Raw genomic sequence first — 26,727 nt, forward strand, 5'->3', positions numbered from 1 at the left:
ATCATAAAATGAATTGAAGGCAGCTAATTATAAAATAATGGCTTCTCACATGTGGACTGTGTTTGTGTTTTAGCTTTCCTCAGGTAGAAGCTAGCTGATGTAATAGAAGGCCAAAGGAAAAGCGTAGGCAAGCATGTGAACCAAAGAACTAAAAAATGTATACCCTTTACACGTAAGGTTTTTTCCCCCTCTGCACTTTATTTGGTATAGAATATGGTTTACCTATTTATATTTAAGTGGATTTTTAAAGTTATCATTACGGTAAGAACTTGTTTCTTACACATCCATCCTGGGCAGAGGGGATACATAGTTATATTTCACTTAAGGTCTTAGTTTTGGGGACCAAAGCAATCCATGACTAACCAGCAAACACACATCCACACACAAATTAAACTGAAACATTTATGAAACCACTGATATTTTCAATTCCATTCTATGTCATTATTATTTTTTTATTGAAGTATAGTTGATTTACAATGTTGTGTTAGTTTCTGGTGTATAGCGAAGGGATTCAGTTATATATATGTGTATGTATATATACTTTTTAATATTCGCTTCCATTATAATTTATTATAAGACATTGAATGTAGTTCCCTGTGCTATACAGTAGGACCTTGTTGTTTATCTATTTTATATATAATAGTTTGTATCTGCTAATCCCAAACTCCTAATTTATCCCTCCCCACCCCCACTCCCCCTTGGCAACCACAAGTCTGTTCTCTATGTCTGTGTGTCTGTTTCTGTTTTGTAGATAAGTTCATTTGTGTCATATTTTAGATTCCACATATAAGTGATATCATATGGTATTTGTCTTTCTCTGTCTGACTTCACTTAGTATGATAATCTCTAGGTCCATCCATGTTGCTGAAAATGGCATTGTTTCGTTCTTTTTTATGGCTAATATTCCATTGTGTATATATATATAGATAGATATAGATATATAGATATGTACACAGACACACACCACATCTTCTTTATCCATTCATCTGCTGATGGATATTTAAGTTGCTTCCATGCTTTGGCTCTTGTGAATAGTGCTGCTATGAACACTGGGATATGCATATCTTTTCCAATTACAGTTTTATCTGGATATATGCCCAAGAGTGGGATGGCTGGATCATATGGCAACTCTATTTTTAGTTTTTTGAGGAATCTCCACACTGTTTTCCATAGTGGCTGCACAATTTACACTCCCACCAACAGTGTAGGAGGGTTCCCTTTTCTCCACACCCTCTCCAGCATTTGTTATTTGTGGACTTTTTAATGATGGCCATCCTGACTGTTATGAGATGGTACCTCATTGTAATTTTGATTTGCGTTTCTCTAATAATTAATAATGTTGAGTATCTTTTCATGTGCCTAGTGGCCATCTGTATGTCTTCTTTGGAGAAATGTCTATATAAGGTTCTGCCCATTTTTAATTGGGTTGTTTGTTTTTTTATTATTGAGTTGTATGAGCTGTTTGTATATTTGGGAAATTAATCCCTTGTCAGTCGTATTGTCTGCAAATATTTTCTCCCATTCTTTAGTCTATCTTTTCATTTTGCTGATGGTTTCCTTTGCTGTGCAAAAGCTTATAAGTTTGATTAGGTCCCATTTGGGTTTTTTTGCTTTAATATTGCCTTGGAAAACTGTTATGTCATTATTATTATTTTTATTTATTTATTTATTTTTGGCTGTGTTGTGTCTTCGTTTCTGTGCGAGGGCTTTCTCTAGCTGTGGCAAGCGGGGGCCACTCTTCATCGCGGTGCGCGGGCCTCTCACTGTCGAGGCCTCTCTTGTTGTGGAGCACAGGCTCCAGACGTGCAGGCTCAGTAGTTGTGGCTCATGGGCCTAGTTGCTCCATGGCATATGGGATCCTCCCAGACCAGGGCTCGAACCTGTGTCCCCTGCATTAGCAGGCAGATTCTCAACCACTGCACCACCAGGGAAGACCTGTTATGTCATTATTTTTAAGATGTTAGTCAAGATCCACAGATTCAAAAACAGAAAAACTAACAGTTCAAGTTCAGTCTCTCAAGGAATAAGCTCCCTACCTTAACAATATGAATTCAAAAGTTTCCATGCTGATACACTTGGAACACTCTATAGTAACACTGAAAAGTAGGAAGAACTCAAAATTGAGCACACATATTGAACACAACTTTGTAGAAAACCAAGGCCTGGGAAAAAAGACAGGAAAAGATCACAGAGTCTCATTAAGGTAAAGAGAATTTTTAAATAGAACTTCTATTATTGAAGCAGTTAATTACTGTTTTAATTAAAAATACCACAATGTTCATTTTTTAAAATGTGTCTACATGTCATAACATCATAAGCTAGTCAGAACAAGAAAGAACATAGAAGATAGTCTAACCCAATCAGTGTACAGTTGAGGAAACTAAGACTCAAAGAGGTAAGAAAAGCGCTTAATACCGGGATTTCCTGAACGCTATTTACGTATATACTGTCTTGTCCAAATGAGAGGATGCAAAATTGTGATTTATAAGCAAAATATATATTTGGTCATTCCAAAGACCAAAATATAGTTCTCCTATATATTTGGTCTTCATCCAGGTTCCTGCACAGCTCCCCAAACCCTTGCAATTTCTGAAGTGTTGAGAGGGATAAAGGTGTCTTTTGTTATGTTAATGAGGTGACTTTTATAAAGCACATAAGGAGGGGAGCTGGGTGTCCCTGGAGCCAACTATGTGATTAGAGGGCTGGAACTTTCAGTCCCATCGCTGACCTCTGGGGAGGGGAAGGGGCTGGAGGTTAAATCGATCACCAACGGCCAATGATTTAGTCAGTCATGACTATGTAATGACGCCTCCATAAAACCCCAAAGGACAGCTTTTTGTCCCTTTTCAGAGAGCTTCCGTGTTGGGAAACCACAATGCTTCCTTGTGCCACTCATGCTGGACCCCAAACTCCATGAGGACAAAAGCTCCTTTGTTTGGGACCTCGCCTATGTATCTCTCCATCTGGCTATCGATTTGTTTCCTTTTATAATATATTGGTAATCTAGTGAGTAAATGGTTTTCCTGAGTTCTGTGAGCCATTCTAATTGAACCTGAAGAGGGGGACGTTGGGACCTCTGACTTATAGCCAGTTGGTCAGAAGCACAGGTTAACAACCCGGGCTTGTTACTGGTGTCTGAAGTGGAAGGCAGTCTTGTTGGACTGAGCCCTTTACCTGTGCAATTTGATTCTATCTCCGGGTAGAAGGTGACAGAACTGAGTTGAACTCTCAGACTCTCTGCTGGCATCTGAGAATTGCTTGTTGATGTGGAGAAGCCTTCGAATTTGGCCCTCTGCACATGGGTGATTCTTTGACAATGTGCTCTACTGCCATGTACCTATGCTAAATGGTATTTCAACTTGCGTATCAGAATGAGGATGTATCAACTTTTCAGGCAACACGGGATTCAAGAAATCCTAAGATGCAGTCTCTATCCTTAGGTCATGTGTAGTTTTTGGTCTTTAGCCAAAGTGGCAAAGCTAAAGAATGGGAAGGGTAGAAACCTAATAATTATTTAATATAACCTTCAGAATAGCCCTATGGAATAGGTAACGTTATTCTCATTTTTGAGAGGAAGAAACTGAGGCTTAGGGAAGAAAAATAACGTGGACAGGGCACCCAGCTGCAACAGCAGAGACTGGGTTTACACCCAAGACTAACTCCAACAAAGCCTGTGTCTGTTTCTCTATCCCAAGCTGTTTTCCTAATTGGGAGAACCACTCACTACCCGACTGCACAGCACTTAGCAAAGTGTCTGGTGCTAAGTGGGCAGCTACTAAATATTTATTGCATAAATATAAATACAAAAGGAGTTCATAATCGTACTTTTGGAAGGGACCAGAGTTCTCTATTGGAGAAAATCAAGGCTTAGAAAGGTTAACTTGGGTACAGAGCAAACAGGAGAAAAGGTCATAGTCTCAACATCCAGATTCCTAAAGGACCATTCCACCCTCCATCCTGCTTCCTTGAGGTGGGGGGATCATTAGAAGTGAACAGGATGGGACTTCCCTCGTGGCTCAGTGGTTAAGAATCCGCCTGCCAATGCAGGGGATATGGGTTCGAGCCCTGCTCCGGGAAGATCCTACATGCCATGGAGCAACTAAGCCCATGCGCCACAACTACTGAGGCTGCACTCTAGAGCCCGTGAGCCACAACTACTGAAGCTTGAGCGCCTACAGCCCATGCTCTGCAACAAGAGAAGCCACTGCAATGAGAAGCCTGCGCACCGCAAGGAAGAGTAGCCCCCACTCGCTCCAACTAGAGGAAGCCCACGCACAGCAATGAAGACCCAACACAGCCAAAAATAAACAAACAAATTAATTAATTATTTTAAAAAAGTGAACAGGATGGTATTCTGAGTTGGTGCCCCAACCCCCGGGCCGTGGACTGGGTACCAGTCCGTGGCCTGTTAGGAACTGCACCACACAGTAGGAGGGGAGCAGCAGGTGAGCGACTGAAGCTTCATCTTCTGCTCCCCATCACTCCCTGTCGCTCGCATTACCGCTCAAACCATCCCCCGCCCCGTCCATGGAAAAACTGTCTTCCACGAAACCAGTCCCTGGTGCCAAAAAGGTTGGACTGGTTCTCAAACTTAGATGATGATCCACATCCACCTTGGGAACTTTTCAAAACTATACACGCCCAGGTCCTTCTTCAGATCTAGTGACTCAAACTCTACCATGTACAGCACAGGTATGTGCTTTTAGAAACATATGCAGGCGATCCTAACACACAGCCAAGTTTCAGAATCACTAGCTACAAGTTCCAGTTTCAGTACCACTTCGTCATGTCATTTCTAGGACAGAAAATCAAAATGACTGATTTGGGTCCCATCAGCTATAGCCAGAGGGGAGGCTACCCCTTTCCAGCAATGAATGAGAAGCCAAGAGAGAAGAAAAGCTCAATCCTAGAGGAGCTCTGAAACTGTCCCAACGGCAGCTGACAGCAATTCCACCACTCACTCCAAAGTCCTAGGCCACTATCTCTCTAGTGCCACCTCGTCTTCAAATGGCAGGTGTCAGCAGTGACCTTGGGCTCAGAACTACTCCCAGGGGTTTGGGAAGGACACATTCACAAAAGACGGGCACCATGGTCTTACATTGCTCTCTGCCCACTGTTACTGCCACATTCTCACCACTGGCCCAAAGCCTGGCCACCTAAGCCCAGAGCTGTGGCTCCTTATTCTCTCCTGAGCCACCTGCCATGTTCTAGAGGCAGAGCTTCACCTCCCTCAAGCAGGTGGCAAAAGGAAGCAAGGCCTGGGTGAGCAGGAGATGGGCCTAAGGTGAGGAAGATGGTTGGCAATATTATGGGAGCAGCTAGCAGTTCTAAAAATTCACTGAGCAAATTAGAAATTGTAGAATGTTGAACTGGAAGATATCTTAAAGAACTAGTTCAAATTCCACATTTTATAGACACAAAAAATGAAGTTCAAAGAAGAAAGAGTGATATTAAAATGAATTTCAACTCAAACTAAAAGATTATAGAAAAAAACGATTATAGAAGCATGTGTTTACACATTTTTTTAAGGGCAGAATGGACTGTTTAAATAAATTTAGGTATATCCATACAATGAAATATTCTGAAGCCTTTGAAAAGGATGGTAACAGGAAAAGATGTCCAAGATATAGTTTTGTGTCAAAAGAGATCACTAATTTTGTGTTTAAAAGAAAAAAGAAAGATATATTTGCATGTGTTTACAGACCAAGAATGGTATTCAGAAATATATAATTCAAGTTGTATAGTTAATCCTGAGTATTGGGATTGCAGAATTTTACTTTTTTAAGATCTTTACAATGAGTATGTGCTATTTTTTTTAATTGAGATACAGCCGGTGTACAATATTATATAAGTTACAAGTGTACAGTACAGAGATTCACAATTTTTAAAGGTTATATGCCATTTATAGTTATTATAAAATATCGGCTATATTCCTTGTGTTGTACAATATATTCTTATAGCTTATTTTATACCTAACAGTTTGTACCTCTTAATCCCCTACCCCTATATTGCCCCACCCCCCGTCCCTGTCCCCACTGGTAGCCACTAGTTTATTCTCTGTGAGTCTGCTAGCATGTACTATTTTTTTTTTAATTGAAGTATAGTTGATTTACAATGTTGTGTTTGTTTCAGGTGTACAGCAAAGTGAATCAGTTATACATATATAGCATGTACTACTTTTAATAATGAAAGTGAGGAAAAATATTTGTCTGGAAGGAAAAAAAAACCACAGGGCACCAGACTTTTTTTTTTTAATGCGGTACGCGGGCCTCTCACCGCCGCGGCGTCTCCCACCGCGGAGCACAGGCTCCGGACGCGCAGGCCCAGCAGCCATGGCCTACGGGCCCAGCCGCTCCTCGGCACGTGGGATCCTCCCGAACTGGGGCACGAACCCGCGTCCCCTGCATCGGCAGGCGGACTCCCAACCACTGCACCACCAGGGAAGCCCAGGGCACCAGACTTTATACAACTACTTTCTCCTATGAGACTAGATCTCTCTTTAGGGCTTTGTTAAAAACAAATACTGGGCTTCCCTGGTGGTGCAGTGGTTGAGAATCTGCCTGCTAATGCAGGGGACATGGGTTCGAGGCCCAGTCTGGGAGGATCCCACATGCGGCGGAGCAACTAGTCCCATGAGCCACAACTACTGAGCCTGCACATCTGGAGCCTGTGCTCTGCAACAAGAGAGGCCTCGACAGTGAGAGGCCCACGCACCGCGATGAAGAGTGGCCCCCGCTTGCCACAACTAGAGAAAGCCCTCGCACAGAAATGAAGACGCAACATAGCAAAATAAATAAATAAATAAATAAATAAACTCCTACCCCCAACATCTTCTTTAAAAAAAACAAACAAAACCACACTAAAGTGAACATCAGACACATTTATTTAATTTCTCTCTTGAGGAAACAGCTCGTGATTTTCTAACCTCTCTAACAATGATCAGACACAATCTATTGTGTTTTAGGGCATTAAAAGGGCTTCAATACACACAGAAAGACACAGAGGGAGAGAAGAAAGTCACACAGCCCATCACATGCAATTGACTCATTCTGATTTCCTCCTTAACAAAGCAAACTATCAAAAAATTATTAATTACACTGAACTGTGAAAGAGCCAGGCTTTTCCCTTCATTTCTTCCCAGTGCTCACCTGGCTTTACATCATTTCACCATTCTTGGCTTGCAGCTTTGTATCCTGGTTCTACCACTTACTAGGTATTGGTTGGCTGAAAAGGTCATTTGGTTTTAAGTAGACACATTTCTCATTTTCACCAAGAACTTTATTGAACAACGTATTCATCAACCGAATGAACCTTTTGGCCAACCCAATACGTGACCGTGGGCAAGTTATTCTGGGCCTCAGTGTGCTCATTTGTCAAGTAGAGATGATAAACCTCCTTGTGTTGCTGTGAAGATTAACTTAGTTGATACATGTTAAGCACTTAAACAGGGTAAGCACTCAGAAATATTACATTAGGTAGTTAACTATAATATGGTGGTGATAGTTTATTATTATCATAGAGAGGCAAGAGATTAAAAAGAAAAGAGCAATAAGAACACTCCAGTCCTTCTGGCTAAGTAGAATGGGTAAAGGATTAACAGCATTGTTAATAAGGCTAAAGGATGATTAGGGGAATTACTCATGAATTGTACCTCACTCTCCAAATCCCAAATGCTACAGAGAATAAATGGTTAGCTGAAATCCAAAAATCCTATTTGCAGGTCAATGGCAACAAATTTGGACGCCGCTGAAAACAGTTTTCAGGCCCATGCTACAGGGGAGGACTGGCCAAAAGTCTTGATGCTGGTATCGGATTGGTACTGATAGGGAGGTAACCACTGGCCAGCCCTTGTCCAGACCACCCAGCGCCAGTGACTGGGTACTGGCTGACTCTACCTTGTTGGCTCATCTCTTTCTTTCTTTGCTGCTTTTTCTAAACGTAAGATCACGAACTTAAAATGGCCAAAGGATAGCGCTAAACATGTGTGAAGAAACCAAAGTTTGAGCAGATATGGTCCTGGGCTACCAGCATTCTCTCCCTCCCAAATTAAGAGTCATCATTCAGAGAACCTAAATATGCTTTGGCCCACAGGCACCACTAAACTGCAAGTCCCCTGAGTACTTTATTAGAACGAAATCATGTAAACTAAGGACAGTCCAGGGGGTTTAAATAATTTTGTGAGGCAAAAGGAAGGTATTTTAGAGATGAACTAGTTCAAAAATCATTAATGGAGGCAACAGTCTTGTGATACCTTGGAGCTATGGGCATGGGCAGGAAAGCCAGCACTCCAAGGTCACCAGAAAAAAAGCCTGAACATCTGCTGTCCCAGCCCTGGAATATCAACCTCCAGACTTCTTATTATGCTAGATAATTCAGTGGTTCAGGCCACTGTTGATGGAAGCAGCTGACTGAACCCTGATATAAAAGGTGAGTGGCCCCACCAAAAGCTTTCTAAACCAAATTTACGTTAGATATTTAGATATCTAGGTAACTGTCAGAAACAGCTCTGCTTCCCTTACTGAGGTTTTATCTATTGATTAAATATATCATTGTTTACAGTTAATGCTCACGTAGGAGGGCAGGAAAGAGATAACCCTCCATACTATTTTTAGAATTATTTCAGACACAACACATCCATCAGGGAAACATTCACCTTTACGCACATCCTCTTAATTCAGATTCATGCTATTAGTAAGCAAAATAGATAAAAATGCTTTTCTATATATGAATTGTACCAACCTTTGGTACAACCTTTAGTATTTATATTTCTGTTTCTAATTCTTGTCTTTTTAGGACAAAGTCCATGTTTATTATGTGTAACATGTAAATAGCTTTCAGAGGTATAAGCAATTAACAAATATAAACAATAATATGTCAAATAATATGCTACCCAACTTTTTTTTTTTTTTTTTTTTTTTGCGGTACGTGGGCCTCTCACTGTTGTGGCCTCTCCCGTGGCAGAGCACAGGCTCCAGACACGCAGGCTCAGCGGCATGGCTCACGGGCCCAGCCGCTCCGCGGCATGTGGGATCTTCCCGGACCGGGGCACAAACCCGTGTCCCCTCCATCGGCAGGCAGACTCTCAACCACTGCGCCACCAGGGAAGCCCTGCTACCCAACTTTTACCTAATATTTACTATTATAAATATTCTATCGTTATATCATTAAGAAATTAAAACTAGCAAATAGGAAAAGCAGATATGTGGAGGAAAGCCATGTTTTCTAAGCCTTTGAGATATGTCATAGATATTTGTTACTGAGATTTTCTTCTTCCATCAATGACAACTTTAGTTATATTTATCATTGGATGGATGTTGCATTCTCTTACTTTGATGTAGTTATAAATTAAGCATTTTTAACACTATATTAACTTTTTCAGACTCAAAGGTTATTCCTGGTTAATGGGTATTTCAAAACCTTCATTCATGTCATTAAGTTGAAAAATGTCAATTTCCTACAATAGTATGAAGGATAAACTGTGTGTATATTATATTTAGTATTATATACATGTATGTCTACAATGAAGGAGAAGCATAAGATAGATGACAAACACAAAAAGCTCACTGAGAAGTTTTGCAATTATTTATTCCTATGTCCTGTATTCCAAATGGTCTACTTTAAAGGTAGCTTCTAACAGGGAATAAGACTGTCTGGCTTAATCTTCTTTGTTAAAATTTTTCCTAAGATAAAAAGGAAATGAAAAAAATAAGTAAGATTGTTTACCATCAGTACAAACCAAAACCCTAACTGGCTCTACTTTTCTCCACTCAATTCTTAGTGGTGGGGGGTGAAGTGAAATGGCCAGAGAGGCCCTGTCTAGGTAATCCACCGCAACTGTCAGTGACAGACTCTTTTGGATGCAAGCATACGCCGAGCATTGACCATGCACTGACACTGTACTGAAGTTCTGGGGCCAAAACAGTGATGCTCAAGGACATAAAGTCAAAAACAGTCAAAAGATCATTCCATTCTTAAGTAAGCAGCACACGTGTGTGTGGGGAGGGGTCCAATGAAGGAGTTATGGGAAACTGGAAGTCTCAATGGAAACAAAACAAGTAAAAAATAGGTTTAATATTTAAAAATTGTTCGTTAAACCATGCCCAGGGCTTAGGAACATGTATACCACTGTACCAAAAGAGAAGAAAACCACTAGCCATATTTATAACTTGGAAGAAGAAAACTTTATGGTACTTTATTGCGCCTTAGAATAACGAAGTCTTAAGCTGCTGATCGAAGTACAGGATAAAGTAAGATAAGGAACAGAAAAAGAGTAAGCGAAAAAAATAAGTGAAAGAAAATACTACTTGGGAGGTTCTTCCTTAATCATTTAAAGTTCAGTGACATGGAGTTAGACAACCATGACAATGATTGTCAGTTTTCCTCTTTGTATGTTAATCAAAAGTAGCCACACTTAATTAAGCACTTACTAAAATCTTGATCCTGTGCTAGAGTTTAACTTACCCCTTCCTTTTACATTTGAGAAAATTGAGCATTATAAAAGCTAATCTATTTCCCCAGGGGTTAATTCAACTAGTAATTATCAGGTCCATGTACATATGTTTTCTGATCACTCACACCAAAGAAACTTAGGTACACACTACCTGTACTGTACATGGTTCATATGTAACTTAGCCACTACAGTTCATACTAGCCAAATGATATAAAATTAAGTAATATTATATGTCTTCAGACCACTGGCTTTACTACTGAAACCAGTTGTAGTCATCAATAGGATTTTAATTTTAATGAGTTGATTATATTACCAGACAGGACATCAAAAAAAGCAGTTCATGAAAAAAACCTATAACAATAAAAAGCTTTGAGATGTGCTGTTGGTAAAGAACAGAAAGGAATCTACTTCTGGTCCATTTGCTTTGTTTTATTTCTAACGTGGTAAGTTATGTTTAATAACAAATATTCCAGAGTTCAAGGTAGAGTCTTTGAAGCATGAATATGAAGAATACAGACCATAATGTTTATAATCCTTTCTGATACAGCAGACACACAGTGTGACCATCCACAGTGCCCACTACGTGTAGGACTGCTTTTGGCTGTGTTTATTAGAGAATGGGAAGCAGGAATTCCTGATAGCTCAAAATAATTTTCCTATTTCCTATTACCTCTGTTTAGCAGTCTGCCATTGCAAATATTATTTGACACATACAGTGTGTCAAATTAGAAGGAAAAAAAATCACACATTTTAAGACATGAACTGTATTTTATTTCCATGCCAGTAAGGAAAAGACTTTCCTTCTTCATGGAAAAAAGGTCAGAAACTATGGGCACTCAGAAAAGTACACTTGTTTTTCACTGCAGAGTAGGTGTGCTTTCAAAGCAAGAGAGAGAACCAACAGAGCAAGAGATCAAACAAACAAAGGGAAAAAAACTAAACATACAATAAAACCAATTTGCTTATTTACTGTTTATATCATGCCCAATCCTCCTCCCCACCCCAAAAAAGATACAATCACTAGCAGCAAATATGCTTCTTAAATATGTAGAAACTATAAGATGACTATACAAGAACAATGAAAAAATATACCATGCTCCTTTCATTTTTAATAGTGTTCTCCTACAGTATAAGATGACTGACTTAATGAAATGCATAATATAAGGTAAATTCACAAGCAAATGCATTTTAAGATGAGTCTGTAAAACATCTCTAGCGGAGATTAAATTACAAAAAAAACCAAAAGCAGTCATTTACTGGTCAAATATTTTGGTGTTTAATTATACTGATCTTATTTGTCAACTGTTCACCATTTTGTTTTTTAATGCAAAATGGAAGCTTCAGTCACAGTCGAATATAAAGCATGAGGAATGTTGGCAGTGGGCAGGCCAGGGGAGTCAGGCACCCCTATACCTACGCCTGGCTTTGCCTCAACAGACTTGTGACCTGAGCCATAAAACTTCATTTTGTCTCCTCGGTTTCCAAATCTGTTAAAGATAGGTATAGCCCCAGCAGCCTGATCTCTAAGACCTCTCCTAGCTAACATTTTATAACTCAAAACAGAATGCATTTAGACTATTCAATAGACAGTTGAAAAAGATGAACGCCTGAAGCAATAAAATAGCAGATGCAAACAACAAGGTCCTACTGCATAGCACAGGGAACTATATTCAATATCTTGTAATAAACCATAATGGAAAAGAATATACATGTAAAACTGAATCACTTTGCTGTACACCACATTGCAATCACTAATACAACTTTGTAAATCAACTATACTTCAGTAAACAAACAAACAAAAAAACAGCAGATGCAAATCCTACTGGGACAACCCTCTGTCAATAAAATTGATGGCTCTGTATATATAATATCTATGTCAGGTCTGGCATCGGAAAATTTAACTTACGCTCAAGCACCCTCACAACCTGCATAAGAACAACCTAAACTGACCTTTCCCAGACAAAAGAGGGCCACATCAAGATGTAGACAGCAGTCCAGAGTTACCTCTGACGTGTAAGTGATCCCTTTACTAGATCACCTGGCCAAACTACCAGAAGCTGCAGGATATATATAGTAGCCATGTGAGAGGGACGCATGATAGCTCCACTCCCTGATTCTTCCACTCCCAGGAATCAGGGAGTGTTAGAATGAAATCAGGATAGGTTTCTGCACCCCCTGCTTATATTTCAACTGCTACAAAAGTAATTTCATTAGCAATTTTTGAAATTGTTTTTAAACTTCTGCTATAATCATTTATTCAAAAAATTAATTACTTGGTAATATTATTGATAGGCACTAAATATCTTAAAATGGCCCATAAATATTTATATTTGTTTTAAATACTATCTGAGGATATTAAGTTGAAAAACAGAGTTCTCATTCAAAGTCCTAAAAAAGAGAGCTCTAGGACGGTGCGGGGTCGGGGGGGGGGGGTGGCAGAGGGAGGCAGCTCAGAAGGACAAATAGACCCTATCTCCAGGGCCTCCATAAAGAGAACAAAAAAAGTTCATTAAAGTTCATAGGGAACACTCCAGAACAGAGTCTTAGGAATGAGATCGCCCTCCACAACTGCTTTAGAGCCCAGAAACTAGATCATGAATAAACTGTTTAAATCTTATTTGCTCCTCAAAACTTTCTTTTCTCACAGGCAAAGGGAAAAAAACAAAAACATAACCAAAATGCTGGCTTTAATTATCTACATTTAAGTCTTCTCCACAACTCCTTCCTTTTAAAATAGTTCAGTAATGCTAGCCATAATACTTAGTGAAAACACAACCAGCAAAAAGCTGACAAAGGTAAATGTTTAAATGTTTACGACTACACTGTTGCTTAAGGCATTTAAAGAATGCCAGTTGTATTTTTGGTCCAAGTGCCCAGTTGGCCAGAAAATGTGCATGTGCTTCACACTACCCAGAGAAGGAAAGTGTGGGCATGAGCTGCTCTGCCCTAAAGCGCTAGTAACAAAGAACACACAGTTGCAGAGAGAAAAGCTGGTGTAATAGGAACATTAGCAGCTTAGTAGAAAATATATCTGCTCCCAAATGCTCATGAGTAAAAAAGAGAAAAAAAATAAGATAATTACAAGTTCTTTAAAAAACACAAGAAAACAAACACACCCCTTACTAATGAGTCCATGAAGACAACCACAAATACACATCCTCCAGCAACATTAGGGGAGCCTAGCTCTGCTTCAGATGACTTGCTCTTGAGAAACAGAAAGTGGTTCAGAACCATCAGTCAGAACCATGGCGACTTTCCCAAATTCTCCTCTGGGTAGTGAACCTGTTCAGGAATCTGTCATTGCAAACTGTAAATAAGTAGATTTCAACCCTTTTTAACCTATATTCCCTCATGTTATCTGCTGTGCATCATTTGCTAAGATGTTGCAGCTTTTACTTGTGGTAGACTGTCTTACAACTCTTGTAGTTATTTTGACTGTCTCCTTCAAATATTCTCCCTCACGATCCCCTTTTCTGATCTGACCTCATAGGGACCATCCCCAAACATCTCCCCCTTGAGATTCGTTGCCTTCTGACAAAGACCTAAAGACAAGGCTGCATTTCCTCAGGAGATACAATGCAGTGTGTCATCTTCAGATGGGCATGCACTGCACTGCTTAAAAAAAAAGCAGGTCTCTGCACATGATGAGCTATATTGCTGCTGTTGTAAATCAATGCTGTACCACAGCCAACAAGAGAAAGAACTTGTTAGTAATATATTCTAACTCATGTTCACAAAACACTGCAAATGACTATGTGTGCAGATACATGATTTGGGATGGTAGTACCTTATTTGAGAACTACACTGCATGAAGGTCATGTATTTGTATTGACAGTGTCAAACTGATAAAAGAAAAAGTTACATCAGTAGTTAATTTTCATCTCTGTATAAGGTTATGGCATGTATCTGTGGGACACCTGAAGAGCCATATGGGAAGCAATATAACAAAAAGTTAAAAACATGGGCTTTGGGGCCAAACTCCCTAGGTTTAAATATCAGTGTCACCGTCTACTGTTATGAGACCTTAATCAAGTTACTTCTTTCTCTGTTTCCTCACCTGTAAAATGGGAATAATCATAATACCTATATCATAGGGTTGTTATGAGGATTAAATAAGGTATATTTATAAAGCACTTAAACAGAGATATTTAAGTATTTATTAAATTAAGGGCTGCACCGGTGTTCAGCAGCCGTGCAAAGACCTAAAAGCAGTAACACTCTTTGTACTGATAGCAAAAGGCTAAAATGGGCTGGTGAGGACACACAGAAGGTAAAATGACACATCACTAAAGTGGGTATCAGATTTGAAAAGTGTTGCCAAACATTAAACACAGACATTAAAATTCTGGACTCTAAGCATATTTAATCTTTTCAAGCTTGGTACTAAAATATGCCTAAATGTGCTTTCACATTTCTGTGTAGGTCTGGAGCCCTCAGTTACAAGTCTAGCCTCTGTGTGACCTTGGAAAACCTTCTAACTCTCTCTGTCCCTCAATCTTTTGAAAAGTGATCAGACTACATGTTTGATCTCTAAGGCCCACCTCTGATAGTCCCAGGAAGGTGGCCACCTGATCCTTAAGAAACATACGAAATAAATGAGAGGAAAAGTAACAGACATTTTAATAGAATTTTAAACAAAAAGATGGCTGAGTTGGACAAAAAGACAACCCTCCTCCTTTCCCTTCTCTGCAGGGCAAAGATAAAAATAGAAAACAAAGTCATTAGACTTCTGTCATAACTACACTTGAATAAAGAAGCAGGGACAGGAGCAGCCTCCACATTCTGGGACCACTGGGAGGCAGTTACCTTCGGTCTCGGGCTCTGATTTTGTGTATGTGACGGTGCAGCAAAGCACACTCCCCGAGAGGTCTCTCAGAATGGCTTTTGTGCCATTCAAAGCAGGGCCGCCCCAGAAACCAAAAACCATGTATTATATGATTCCATTTGTATGAAATGTCCAGAACAGACAAATCCATAGAGACAGAAAGTAGATTGGTGGTTTCTGAGGACTGGGGTGTAGAAGAAATGGAGAATGACTGCTAATGGGTACAGGGTTTCCTTTGGGGTGATAAACATGTTTTGGAATTAGAAAGCGGTAATGGAGACTCCAGGAGGGCCCACACCAAGACGTACCTCCCAGAATTTCTGCTGCCAGTGTCCTTGTCCCCGTGGTGAGCCACAGCCACCCCCCACCTCTGCAGGAGCCCTTCCAACACTAGCAGATGGAGAACTTAATGTTCTAGATGATATTTTGACTGAAGTACCAGAACAGGATAATGAACTCCAAAATCCAGAGAGTGAACAAGATAAAAATGAGAAAAAGGGTTCACAAAGAAAAAGTGACCAAATGGAATCTACTGACACAAAGCGACAAAAGCCTTCTGTTCATTCAAGACAATTGATTTCTAAGTCACTGAGCTCATCAGTTAGCAATAACAAAAGAATGGTTAGTACAGGGCTTCCCTGGTGGCACAGTGGTTGAGAGTCCGACTGCTGATGCAGGGGACACGGGTTCGTGCCCTGGTCCGGGAAGATCCCACATGCCGCGGAGCGGCTGGGCCCATGAGCCATGGCCGCTGAGCCTGCACGTCCGGAGCCTGTGCTCCGCAACGGGAGAGGCCACAACAGTGAGAGGCCCGCGTACGGCAAAAAAAAAAAAAAAAAAGTTAGTACAAAAGGAGTCAGTCACAGAGTATAAAAATGAGGAATATCAAAGATCTGAAACAATCATCTAGAAGCTGATCGGAAAATTCGTTTGTCAAGCAGTGCCTCCAGAGAACCTTATAAGAGTCAACCTGAAAAAACATGTCTGCAGAAAAGGGATCCTGAAAGGAGGGTCAAATCCCTTACGCCAGATGGCTCTGAGAGAACTGGGCTTGAAGTGGACAGACGTGCAAGCAGATGCAGCCAGGCTTCTAAGGAGGAAGTGAACTCTGAAGAATATGGCTCTGACCATGAGACTGGCAGCACTGGTTCTTCTGATGAGTAAGGCAACAACACTGAGAATGAGGAGGAAGGAGGGGAAGATGTGGAAGAAGATGAAGAATTAGAAGAAGATGCAGAGGAAGATGAAGAGGTGGATGACGATGAAGAGGAGGAGGAGGAAGATGAATATCAACAGGATGAGAGAGACCAGAAGGAAGAGAGAAATGTTTATGACACCTGAAGTGAGGCTAGCGACTCTGATTCTGAATCCATTTCCTTCACAGATGCGTCTGTCAGATCTGGTTCAGGAACAGATGGATCAGGTACTAATTTTTATATGTAAAGGTTTGTCTTTTTTTTTTTTAATGGACCTGACTGGTTTTTTTCTTGAATATGTTTAAGTTGAATTATAAAATTTTTGAGGCAATGGGGGGGGATGTTAGTAAGACTGTCCTGTGATTTTTTTTTTATATAGTGTACTTTTGAGTATTATAAATGCACTTGAATAAGGTTTACATATCTTAGTAAAGGCATTTCTCAGCTACAAATTGACTGTATTATAAATGTACACTAGTCTGATTGTTTCTCTATAAAGAAATGTATTTGAGGTTTTAATGTTATAAATTCTTAGATTTCCATACTAGTCAACAGCAGCTTATTTAAACACTGACGTACTTGAAGTATATTCATATGGAACCCGTCTGCTAGGTATAACAATATTTTCATGTTAAATGCCTCTAGATTTTCATCATGTGGCAACAGAAATCAAAATAACTTTTTCTCTTGGGAGCTCAAACTTCCTTTCATTTCTGTACCTGTGGGTTGACTGGGGCAGGGTCGCCAGAGGGCTGGGTATAAAGGTACAAGATGGAAAATAAGAGTATAAAATTATTGTGGAGAGACTGGGTAAGAGGCATCTTGGGTCATTCCTTCAATATTACATGCCCTGCCACTTTATCTTTATCTGACCCATGAGACTTGACTATGGGAATGGTAGATAGTTGCAGTCATTAGGCTGAGGGAGCCCTCTTTTGGGGGTAAATTCAGAGGGTAGAGCAAGGAGAGGTCATGGTACTTAGAAACCGCTGGTCACTCTGTGATGATTATACTCTCATGGCTGTCTTATGTAAAGATGCAGCCAGATCTCCTACACAGGCCAAATGTACTAAACATTGGGATACAAGAAAAATTCTATTATTGTGATATAGTTGATAGTTACAATGCCTTTATTACAGAATTTTATCATTTTAATGTAGTACATTGTTAGTAAATCATATTCTTGGTATAGCGTAAACGATAAGAGCAAATGACCAGATATTTTCTTTTTGTTTGTTTGTTTGGGTTTTTTTGCGGTACGCGGGCCTCTCACTGTTGTGGCCTCTCCCGTTGCGGAGCACAGGCTCCGGACGCGCAGGCTCAGCGGCCATGGCTCACGGGCCCAGCCGCTCCGCGGCATGTGGGATCTTCCCGGACCGGGGCACAAACCCGTGTCCCCTGCATCGGCAGGCGGACTCTCAACCACTGTGCCACCAGGGAAGCCCCGACCAGGTATTTTCTAATTGGCACCTGAAGTGCTTCTAGCCTTTTGCACTAGAGTTCTAGGTTTAGGAGTTTAGACAGGTTTTGAAGGAGGTTAAAGAGTTAAACTGAAGAGATGGGTAGTTGGCTTTAATATAAAAAGAAAAACCTGTGGAATCTTTAATTCTACTATTCCATCCTACTTTTTGCAAACTGATGGGACATACGTTTTATAATTTATGATAATGGATAGAGAACAAAAATTGCATTGGCAATATGAATGAATGTTCATTTATTGTGGAGAATGTGTGAAACCTGTAAAAGTAGGCAACATTTTATTATAGGAATCTTCTTTTTGGTGTCCATGTTAGGAACGATATTTCTTAGACTTGAATGTTTATCCTGTTTAAGTCAAACAAGGGAGATGTATAAATACGTAGGGCCTGAAATAATGAGTATTTTTATTTTATTTTATTTTTTTATAAATTAATTTATTTTGGGCTGCTTTTGGTCTTTGTTGCTGCGCACAGGCTTCCTCTAGTTGTGGTGAGCAGGGGCTACTCTTCGTTGCGGTGTGCGGGCTTCTCATTGCGGGGGCTTCTCATTGCGGTGGCTTCTCTTGTTGCGGAGCACGGGCTCTAGGCACATGGGCTTCAGGAGTCGTGGCGCACTGGCTTAGTTGCTCCACGGCATGTGGGATCTTACCGGACCAGAGCTCGAACCTGTGTCCCCTGCACTGGTAGGCAGATTCTTAACCACTGCGCCACCAGGAAAGCCCCATGTGTATTTTTAATAAATTCCTTAGATGCTGATACTTAGCAAGATACCTATTCATGCTTTGTTTTTTATGGATTAGACATTTCAGATTGAATGGTAGCCAATAGTGTTTTGTTTTTTTTTTTTGCCAATAGTTTTATAAAACCTGGATATTAAAACTGTTAAGAGAGACTTACTGTTACAAAAGAGATACTTGCCTGGAACTCTTACTTTCCATATTAAAGGAAATTTGTGGCTTTTCTTTGGAAGAGCTCTTATGTGGAACATATTTTAAAGACTGTATTTAGTATGCACGACATTATTTTTATTTTGGAGTAGTTTCTCTTCATAATAATGTGTGAGAGAAAAATGGGGTGGATTTGGAACTCCACCAGAGCTAAAAACAATTTTTTAAGATTTTTAAACACAAGGGATCACAGTTTAGTTTTTGTGTCATGCATTTTCTAGATTCCAGTTTATTTTACCTTATTTTTTCTCAAAATTTCAGTAATTTTCTTATAAAAGTGACACACGTGGTGGCTGTTAAGGGTTTATTTGTTAGACGACTTCATTGTTTTTTGACCTGAGAGTAATAGTTGGGAGAGGGGATCATAAACTTAAGAGCAGTGAAAGTTATTTATACAAAAAAGATTTAAAATCCTTGGAGATATTTTAATGATAATGCTATATTTAACATTACATAAAAATTGTTGGGTGAGATCTTACTTCTGCTTCTGTTATACTTCCTGCCTCATCTTTTTTTTTAAATAAATTTATTTATTAAAAAAAAAGAAAGCAGTGATGGTTGCAAAACTTCATACTAACCGCTGAATTGTACACTTTAAAAGGGTTGCATGGAAATTGTATCTCAGCAAAAAATGGGGGGAGGGGCAGGTCAGCTGTAATAATAAAGGTTCCTATTATTATCCAGTAGTCTGCCTTCTCTTATCAGAAATAGAAGGAAGTAGGGAGATTAAAGTCATTCTGGCTCTGCTTCTCCGTCTGCCCCGTGGGTGCCGTGCACCCTGAAGATGGCGGCCGTGGCGGGAAGGTTGCTCCGGACTTCGCTTGTCCGACAAGTGAGTGCCATTCCTTGGGGCATTTCTGCCTCTGCAGCCCTTAGGCCTGCTGCTTCTCGAAGAACGTGCTTGACAAATGCATTGTGGTCTGGCTCTGCTCAAGCAAAATTCGCCTTTAGCACCAGTTCCTCATGCCATGCCCCTGCCGTCACCCAGCATGCGCCCGATTTTAAGGGTACAGCTGTTGTCAATGGAGAGTTCAAAGAAATAAGCCTTGATGACTTTAAGGGGAAATATTTAGTGCTCTTCTTCTATCCTTTGGATTTTGACAAAGCCAATGAATTTCACGATGTGAACTGTGAAGTCGTTGCAGTGTCAGTGGATTCCCACTTCACCCACCTGGCCTGGATAAACACACCAAGGAAGAATGGCGGTTTGGGCCACATGCACATCACACTCTTGTCAGACTTGACTAAACAGATTTCCCGAGACTACGGTGTGCTGCTAGAAGGTCCCGGCCTTGCACTACGAGGTCTCTTCATAATTGACCCCAACGGAATCATCAAGCATTTGAGCGTCAATGATCTCCCAGTGGGCCGAAGCGTGGAAGAGACCCTCCGCTTGGTGAAGGCATTCCAGTTTGTAGAAACCCATGGAGAAGTCTGCCCAGCCAACTGGACACCAGATTCTCCTACAATCAAGCCCCATCCGACTGCTTCCAAAGAATATTTTGAGAAGGTAAATCAGTAGACCATCCCACGTGCACCTGCAGCTTCCCACACCAGAAAAGAACCACAGCTGGAACTCACTTTTAGCATTTCAAAGATTATTATTTATAGAAGGCAAAAAAACAATTATGCTTGTATTCGTAAATATTACTCTAAATGTTTTGTTTTTGTAACATTGGCCAAGGCTTTTAAAATGTGGTTAGTTACTAATGTAAGGAGTCCTTTATTAGCAGTGTATGGATGGATGGCTAGTTGCTATAGAATGTGCAGTTCCCCTATTTCTTGGATCATGTCTTCAAAGGGAAAAGGAAACAACTCTTCTTTATCAGCCTTACTTGAACCTTTGTGTACACTAGCGGAGTGTGACAGGCATCAAAAGCTTCTGATCAAGGGTCCTGAAATTTTCTTCTTGAGTTTCTTTGTATTAAACTGAATTTTCTTTTAAGATCATAGTTTTAAGTTGTTAGCATCAATTGTCTAATTTAACACTTGCAGGACTTCCCTGGTGGTCCAGTGGTTAATACTCTGTGCTTGCAGTGCAGGGGACGTGGGTTCGATCCCTGGTCAGGGAACTAAGATTCCACATACCATGCAGTGTGGCCAGGAAAAAAAAACAAAACAAACACTTGCAATGAATGTGTATGTGATTGAAGCAGATGTGAATCATGTTTTTTAAAAAACCACCTACAGTGGCCAAGTGACTTAACTGACCATGCATGTTCCCCAGTCCTGAGATTTATACTTTATATAATTATTTTACTTATTTTGTTAGCTGACTTAGTGCCTACATACATTTCTAATATTTATTGGGCATAATTATAAAGGATAATTATTGAATCCAGGGATTGCATTTTGAATTTGAATCATTCATGCATTTGAATCATTGTAATGATTTTATTTCCTGAAGTGTTCAATGTAAAAAAATATAAAAATAAACATTTTAAAATAAAAAAAAAAAAAAAAAAAAAAAAAAGTCATTCTGTCAACAGCTCTTGATAATGAGAAGTCTGGAATTATATTTCAAATTGCCTATAAAGGGTGGCCAAAAAGTCTGGAAACTTAGAGGTAGAGGATTAATGGCCCTGCTCTCAAAGGGAAATGATATACGCAGAAAATTAGAGTAACCAGTAGGAAGGGGCTACCTGATAAGGCACGGGTTGCCCCGCCCCGAGGGCCAGCCAGGCCTCCAGCTGTCTAGTGCTCCAACATGACAAGGCCTGGTGTGAAGCCAGGTGCACCTGAGCCCCACCCACAGATTTCCCCAGGTAGTGAGTCACGAGAAAAGCTACGAAGCCAAATGGGCTTTTCCTTATTTTACTTCTGTACCCTGCAGCCTCTAAGCCTATCACTGACCATTAAGCACAATCTGTGGGCCACTCTATGGTGGCCCAAGGAAAGGAAGCAGCAGGAGCAAAAGCTGAAAGGTGAGAAAGGAAGGACTATTAGCAATAGTTTGGCAGGATCACCAATTCCTTCCAGGAATCACAGCAGACAGAATGACCTTAAAATGTACATTGTAACATGTCACCTCCTACTTAGAACCCATCCAAGGCAATCAGAAAACATGCAAACTCCCCACAGCTACCTGGAATAAAATGCACACTTGGTGTGCCAGCCACCAGCTGTGCCTGATGGCACCTGCACCTCTCTGGTCCTCCTTCGCCCCTCTTCCCTCTCAGAGCTTCCAACGCACCAGGTCCTCCAACAGCCCAAGCGCGTGGCTGCCCAGGGCCTGGCATACGCTGCTCCCTCTGCCTGACTCTGTTCTCAGCAGGCAGCTTCTCATCCCTCAAGTCTTAACTCAAATAGTAGCTCAGATAAATACCTACAGGGGGCCCCTCCTGTTAATCTCTACCACAGCTCCCTGCAGGTGCTCTGTGGAGGGCTCACCACACTGTCACTACTTTACTATTTATTGCAGTCTACCCTGTAGACTAGTCATGCAAAGATGGGGAGTATGTCCAACTTAGTCCCTGGTGTATCTGAGGTGCTGCCACAGTGTCTGGTGCATGGTTGGCATTTGATGTTTGCTAAATAGATGAACCTGTATTTTTAAAAATAACTCTGGCTGGGGAGAATTCCAAGAGACAAGGAGAACAATTAAAGTGGTCACAGATCACATCTTAAGTAACACTGATTGTGGTGCTACTAATAGTACCACTTACAAGGACTTTCTTTCTGACAATTATACAGTTACATCAGTTAAGCAATGAACAGACTTGATTTGACTAATATAACTGATTGCCTGAATGTTTACTAACTGGGGGTCTGCGTGCTTTTACTGTGCACACAATCCCATGTGTCCTTGAACCTCCTTCACAAAGCAGAGGCCAGGTGGGCCTGTGGACTATTCCCAGGGTTAGCAGGCTGTTCTTCTGCCCCTTTCACCCCCTCTTCAAGTGTAACAAGTGCAGGTTATGCTGCTGCTCTACAGCAGGGCTTCTCAGCATGGGCTGCACATGAGACTCCTTTAAAAATTCCAAAACCCAGGCCGCACCCCAGACCAATTACATCAGAATCTTTGGGGATAGGGCCCAGGCATCAGCACTTTTTAAGGCTCCTCAGATAATTCCAATGGGCAGCCAAGGCTGAGAAGCACTGTTTTAGTGAAAAATCCAAGCACCCAGAGACCAACCTTCACTTAATTCCCTTATGATAATAGGATCTTGTATTCATTTTAAAGGTAAAAGAGCTGGTTGTACCAAAAGGAAGCATCCTATGAATAAATACTAATCTAGAGATACTCATAAATTGTTTCCTGAATGTTTATTTAAATCATTAAATCCCTTTTTTAGATTTTTAATATTCTTCCAACTCCTATTAAAGTGTACTACAAATGTCACTTTGCCTCAGAATACTCAGATAGAAAAGTGTATCTACTTGGTGAATAAAAAAATTCTAAAATATATAAAACCCACTTACCTGAACTACTCAGATACATGACCATCTCTACCATTTCACAGAATTCCTAGCAATAGACACGAACACTTAGCTTCTTGTAAATAAAGAGAGCCAATAATATTCAATTGACTATGTAGAAAATGAATGAAAGAATGAGTTCAAACAAATGATAAAAAACTGAAATTGACTTGCTTGAAATTACTTTAAAAATATGACTTTAAAAATGGCTCCTGCTAGAAAGAGTCACATGTAGAGAACAAACTTATGGTTACCAAGCGGGGAAGGGCAAGGTGGGATGGACTGGGAGACTGGGATTGACATACAGACACTACTGTGTGTAAAATAGATAACTAATGAGAGCCTACTGAATAGCACAGGGAACTCTACTCAATGCTCTATGGTGACCTAAATGGGAAGGAAATCTAAGAAGAGTGGGTATATGTATACGTAAAACTGATTCAGTTTGCTGCACAGCAGAAACTAACACAACATTGTAAAGCAACTATACTCTAATAAAAATTAATTTAAAAACAGACAAACAAAGTGGCTCCTGCTAGAATTAATCCACTAGGTCAAAGAAAAGCATGTCCAAGCCCTGTCTGCTTTAAGTCACATCCACTTCCACATAAATGGATCTACACATCCCACCCAGAAACAGATTTTTACTTTTCTAAAGCCCATATCAATCATCTAATCACACCAACAGACAAGGTTATGTTTCTCACAAGATGACTCACCAAATAGCACTGATGTGGAAAAAATGTTTGTTATGCTTTTCAGTATTTTTAAAGTTCCACAGTCTTCCCTAGTTCCAAACAATTCAAGCAGCTAGGCAGTTATTAAATGTGATCAATAAGATCTGAAGCACAAACTTGAAAAATGCTTCAAAATCTTTATTACTAAAAGAACTCTTCCAAGTAGAATACACAAACAGAAGAAAAGTAAAGGAATGTTCTACCTGGTTATTTTGTCCATTATCGCAGACACAGTGATGTGCAAGCCATTTTGAACCAGTGTTGCCTACAAACTTTCTCTCTACACCATCTATTATTTTATGGAGAACTGCTATTCTTATAACTTTTTCATTGATCTGAAAGTCAAACCAGTTTTTCTGGTCTGTCTTCAGAATTGTTTGGTATACACAAACAGTGTGGATGGTACTTTAGCCGATAATGCTGGAGAGGATCTCCAAATTCAAAAGCAAGTAGTGTCCTATATGTAGCTAGATTTTCTGGAGCCACTAAGTGTCTGTACCAGACTAATTCAGTAATTACTACTTATGTAATTTCGATTTAATTTTTCAAGTCAGAACTTTTTCTAAAACACTTTCCCCTTTCTAGTCATATATTAAATTCTAGCCGGGCCTATGATAGACACAGTCGTAATAATGTGTTATTGGTGTCTTAGCCTTCCAGCTGAAATATTTTCTTCCTTTTTTTTTAATCCCTGTGGTTGAGGAAAGTTGTACAGACCAATTCAATAGAAGTAAAACCCACCAGCTTTCTTGGGAAGAACTGTAGAATACAACAAAATTTATTTGTGGGGAAGCATAATTCCTATTGAATGAATGGAAAAATGAAACTGTAGAATATTTTCAAATTAAACACACTGTAGAGTAAAAATAGCCTCAGCTAGCTGAAAAGTCAGATCGTAATCTGATAAGATTCACTTGCCATTTAGATTAATTATATAGATGGGTCATTTATATAACCAAGGGATATATTAGGGATGCATTTTATAAGGTTTGTTTTTGTTTTTATACTAGGGTAAGTGTTTCCCGTTTGCCTGTAATAAGTGGCGAGCCTTTTTAATATAAAGAAGACAAAATTCTCCCCAGTGTCTGAATTAACATTACTTCTGAATTAAAGAAGCTCTAATTGATGGGGATTTACTGTGTACATAAATATAAGGTGAAATACACACTGAAATAATTATTTGGGAGAAAGAATCGTCTCTCTGTACCCGTTGAGATCGTCCCACCAGTAAAGGTCGACTTTGCTCTGCCTTTCATTTGTGCAGCTGTTAGAAGGCATACACTCAGCCAGTTTAACCTGATGAAATACACATTTCGGCTAGTCATCGGGAGATCAGGTGTCAAGGTAAAGCTCTAAAATATGTAGCCTTAAGCAGTCAGTTACTACTCTTTGGTCCTCTGACCACTCTCCCAGGGAAATGGGGATGGTACAGCAACTAGAACAGCTCTGGATGGGGGAAGGGGAGTGAAGGGGAGGAAGGGACGGTTGCAGGGGGAGCCACTTACGAGACATAGGCTGGGTAACCAAATCCTATCAGGTTGCAGAGGAGAGAGGCTCCATAACCGAACACCAGGTACAAAGCCACCAGCCCGATGACACCTGCAGACACGAGGAGGGAAGTGGGTCGGGTGGCACACAGGCGCTCCAGCCAGGCAGCCCCCGCCAACACCGCAAAGCTTGGCCCGTTCTAGGCATTGGAGAAAAACCGCACCGAGGCTGGGCCCGCGCCTTCTCGGGGCTTTGCCTTTGGTCTGGGGATACTGGCAGGCCGCACCTTTGTGCCCTTCCTTCCCCCGTCCCTCCCGCAAGGGGCCCCACGCCACGCTGCGCACCAGCTGCAGGAGCCCCGCTTCCTTCCTGGAGGGTCTGGGCAGGCCGGGATTCCGGCGCCTGCCCGCAGCCCCTCCCGTCCCGCGCCCAACTCCGCGGAGGGTCTGGCTAGGACCCGGTACTCCGCCACGGGGACCGCGCTCCCTCCAGCAGGGACCCCGCCACTCGGCGTCAGCTCTGTGCTCGGCCACAGGGACACGACACTGGGCCGCAGGGCAGACACGTCAGCGCCGGCCGGTCCCCGGCCCCACGTCCCGGGCGCCCCGCCACCGGGCCGCCACGGGCGAGGTCTCTGGCCCCTGGCCTGTCCAGGCGGCCACTTCTGTCCCCGACGACGCCACTCACCCCCGTCTGTCACCGAGCCCGTGGTCCCAGCTGCGATGCGACAGCCGCTCCCGGGCCGGGCAAGCGGCGGGATCGCGGGCCGCAGCCCCACACTCACCGAGGGCCATGTAGCTCCGGTTCACGCCGGTCTTGGCCTCGAGCTTGGCCAAGATGTCAGTCATGCAGTTCTTCTGGTGAAGGAACTGGTCGAACCTCTGCCTCATGGCTGCAGACATGGCGGGGACCGTCGCGCCGCCGCCTGGGACTGCTCCTGGTGCCGGGTGGCCGCAGAGCGAGGTGACTGGGGCGGCGCCGGGCGGGGCGGGAGGCGGTCGATTCCCGAGTCCCTCCGCTCGCGCCCCGCAGCCCCCCTCCTCGCCCCGCCCAGCCGCGCCGCCCCCTCTCCCTCCCGCGGTCCGCGGCGAGCGCCACACCCTCGGTGGCGGCGCTAGCAGTCGCTGCTTGCTGCTGGGCGGCCGCCCACTGCCTCTGTTAACTGGGTAGAAAGAAGGTGGTGAGTC

The 26,727-nt window shown here is 41.5% G+C and overlaps 2 protein-coding genes across 2 annotated transcripts in view; one reads left to right on the forward strand and one right to left on the reverse strand.

Moving 5' to 3' along the window:
* REEP5 (receptor accessory protein 5) overlaps positions 1-26,498 on the reverse strand; it is a 45,343-nt gene extending 18,845 nt beyond the window's left edge. The window contains exons 1-2 of the mRNA XM_082837003.1: positions 26,325-26,498; positions 25,558-25,651 (exon numbers count right to left, since the gene is read on the reverse strand). Of these exons, the coding sequence (XP_082693129.1) occupies positions 25,558-25,651; positions 26,325-26,442 (212 nt within the window). The 5' untranslated portion in view covers positions 26,443-26,498. The remainder of the gene's footprint in view (positions 1-25,557; positions 25,652-26,324) is intronic.
* On the forward strand, positions 19,662-20,939 carry LOC309960315 (thioredoxin-dependent peroxide reductase, mitochondrial-like). The gene has a single exon (XM_082837002.1). It carries the CDS (start codon positions 19,681-19,683, stop codon positions 20,416-20,418), a length of 738 nt encoding a protein of 245 aa, XP_082693128.1. The 5' UTR covers positions 19,662-19,680; the 3' UTR covers positions 20,419-20,939.
* Positions 26,499-26,727: the final 229 nt, after the last annotated feature.

The sequence above is a fragment of the Leucopleurus acutus genome, assembly GCF_964270905.1.
Source record: "Leucopleurus acutus genome assembly, chromosome: 3".
Classification (NCBI taxonomy): Eukaryota; Metazoa; Chordata; class Mammalia; order Artiodactyla; family Delphinidae; genus Leucopleurus; species Leucopleurus acutus.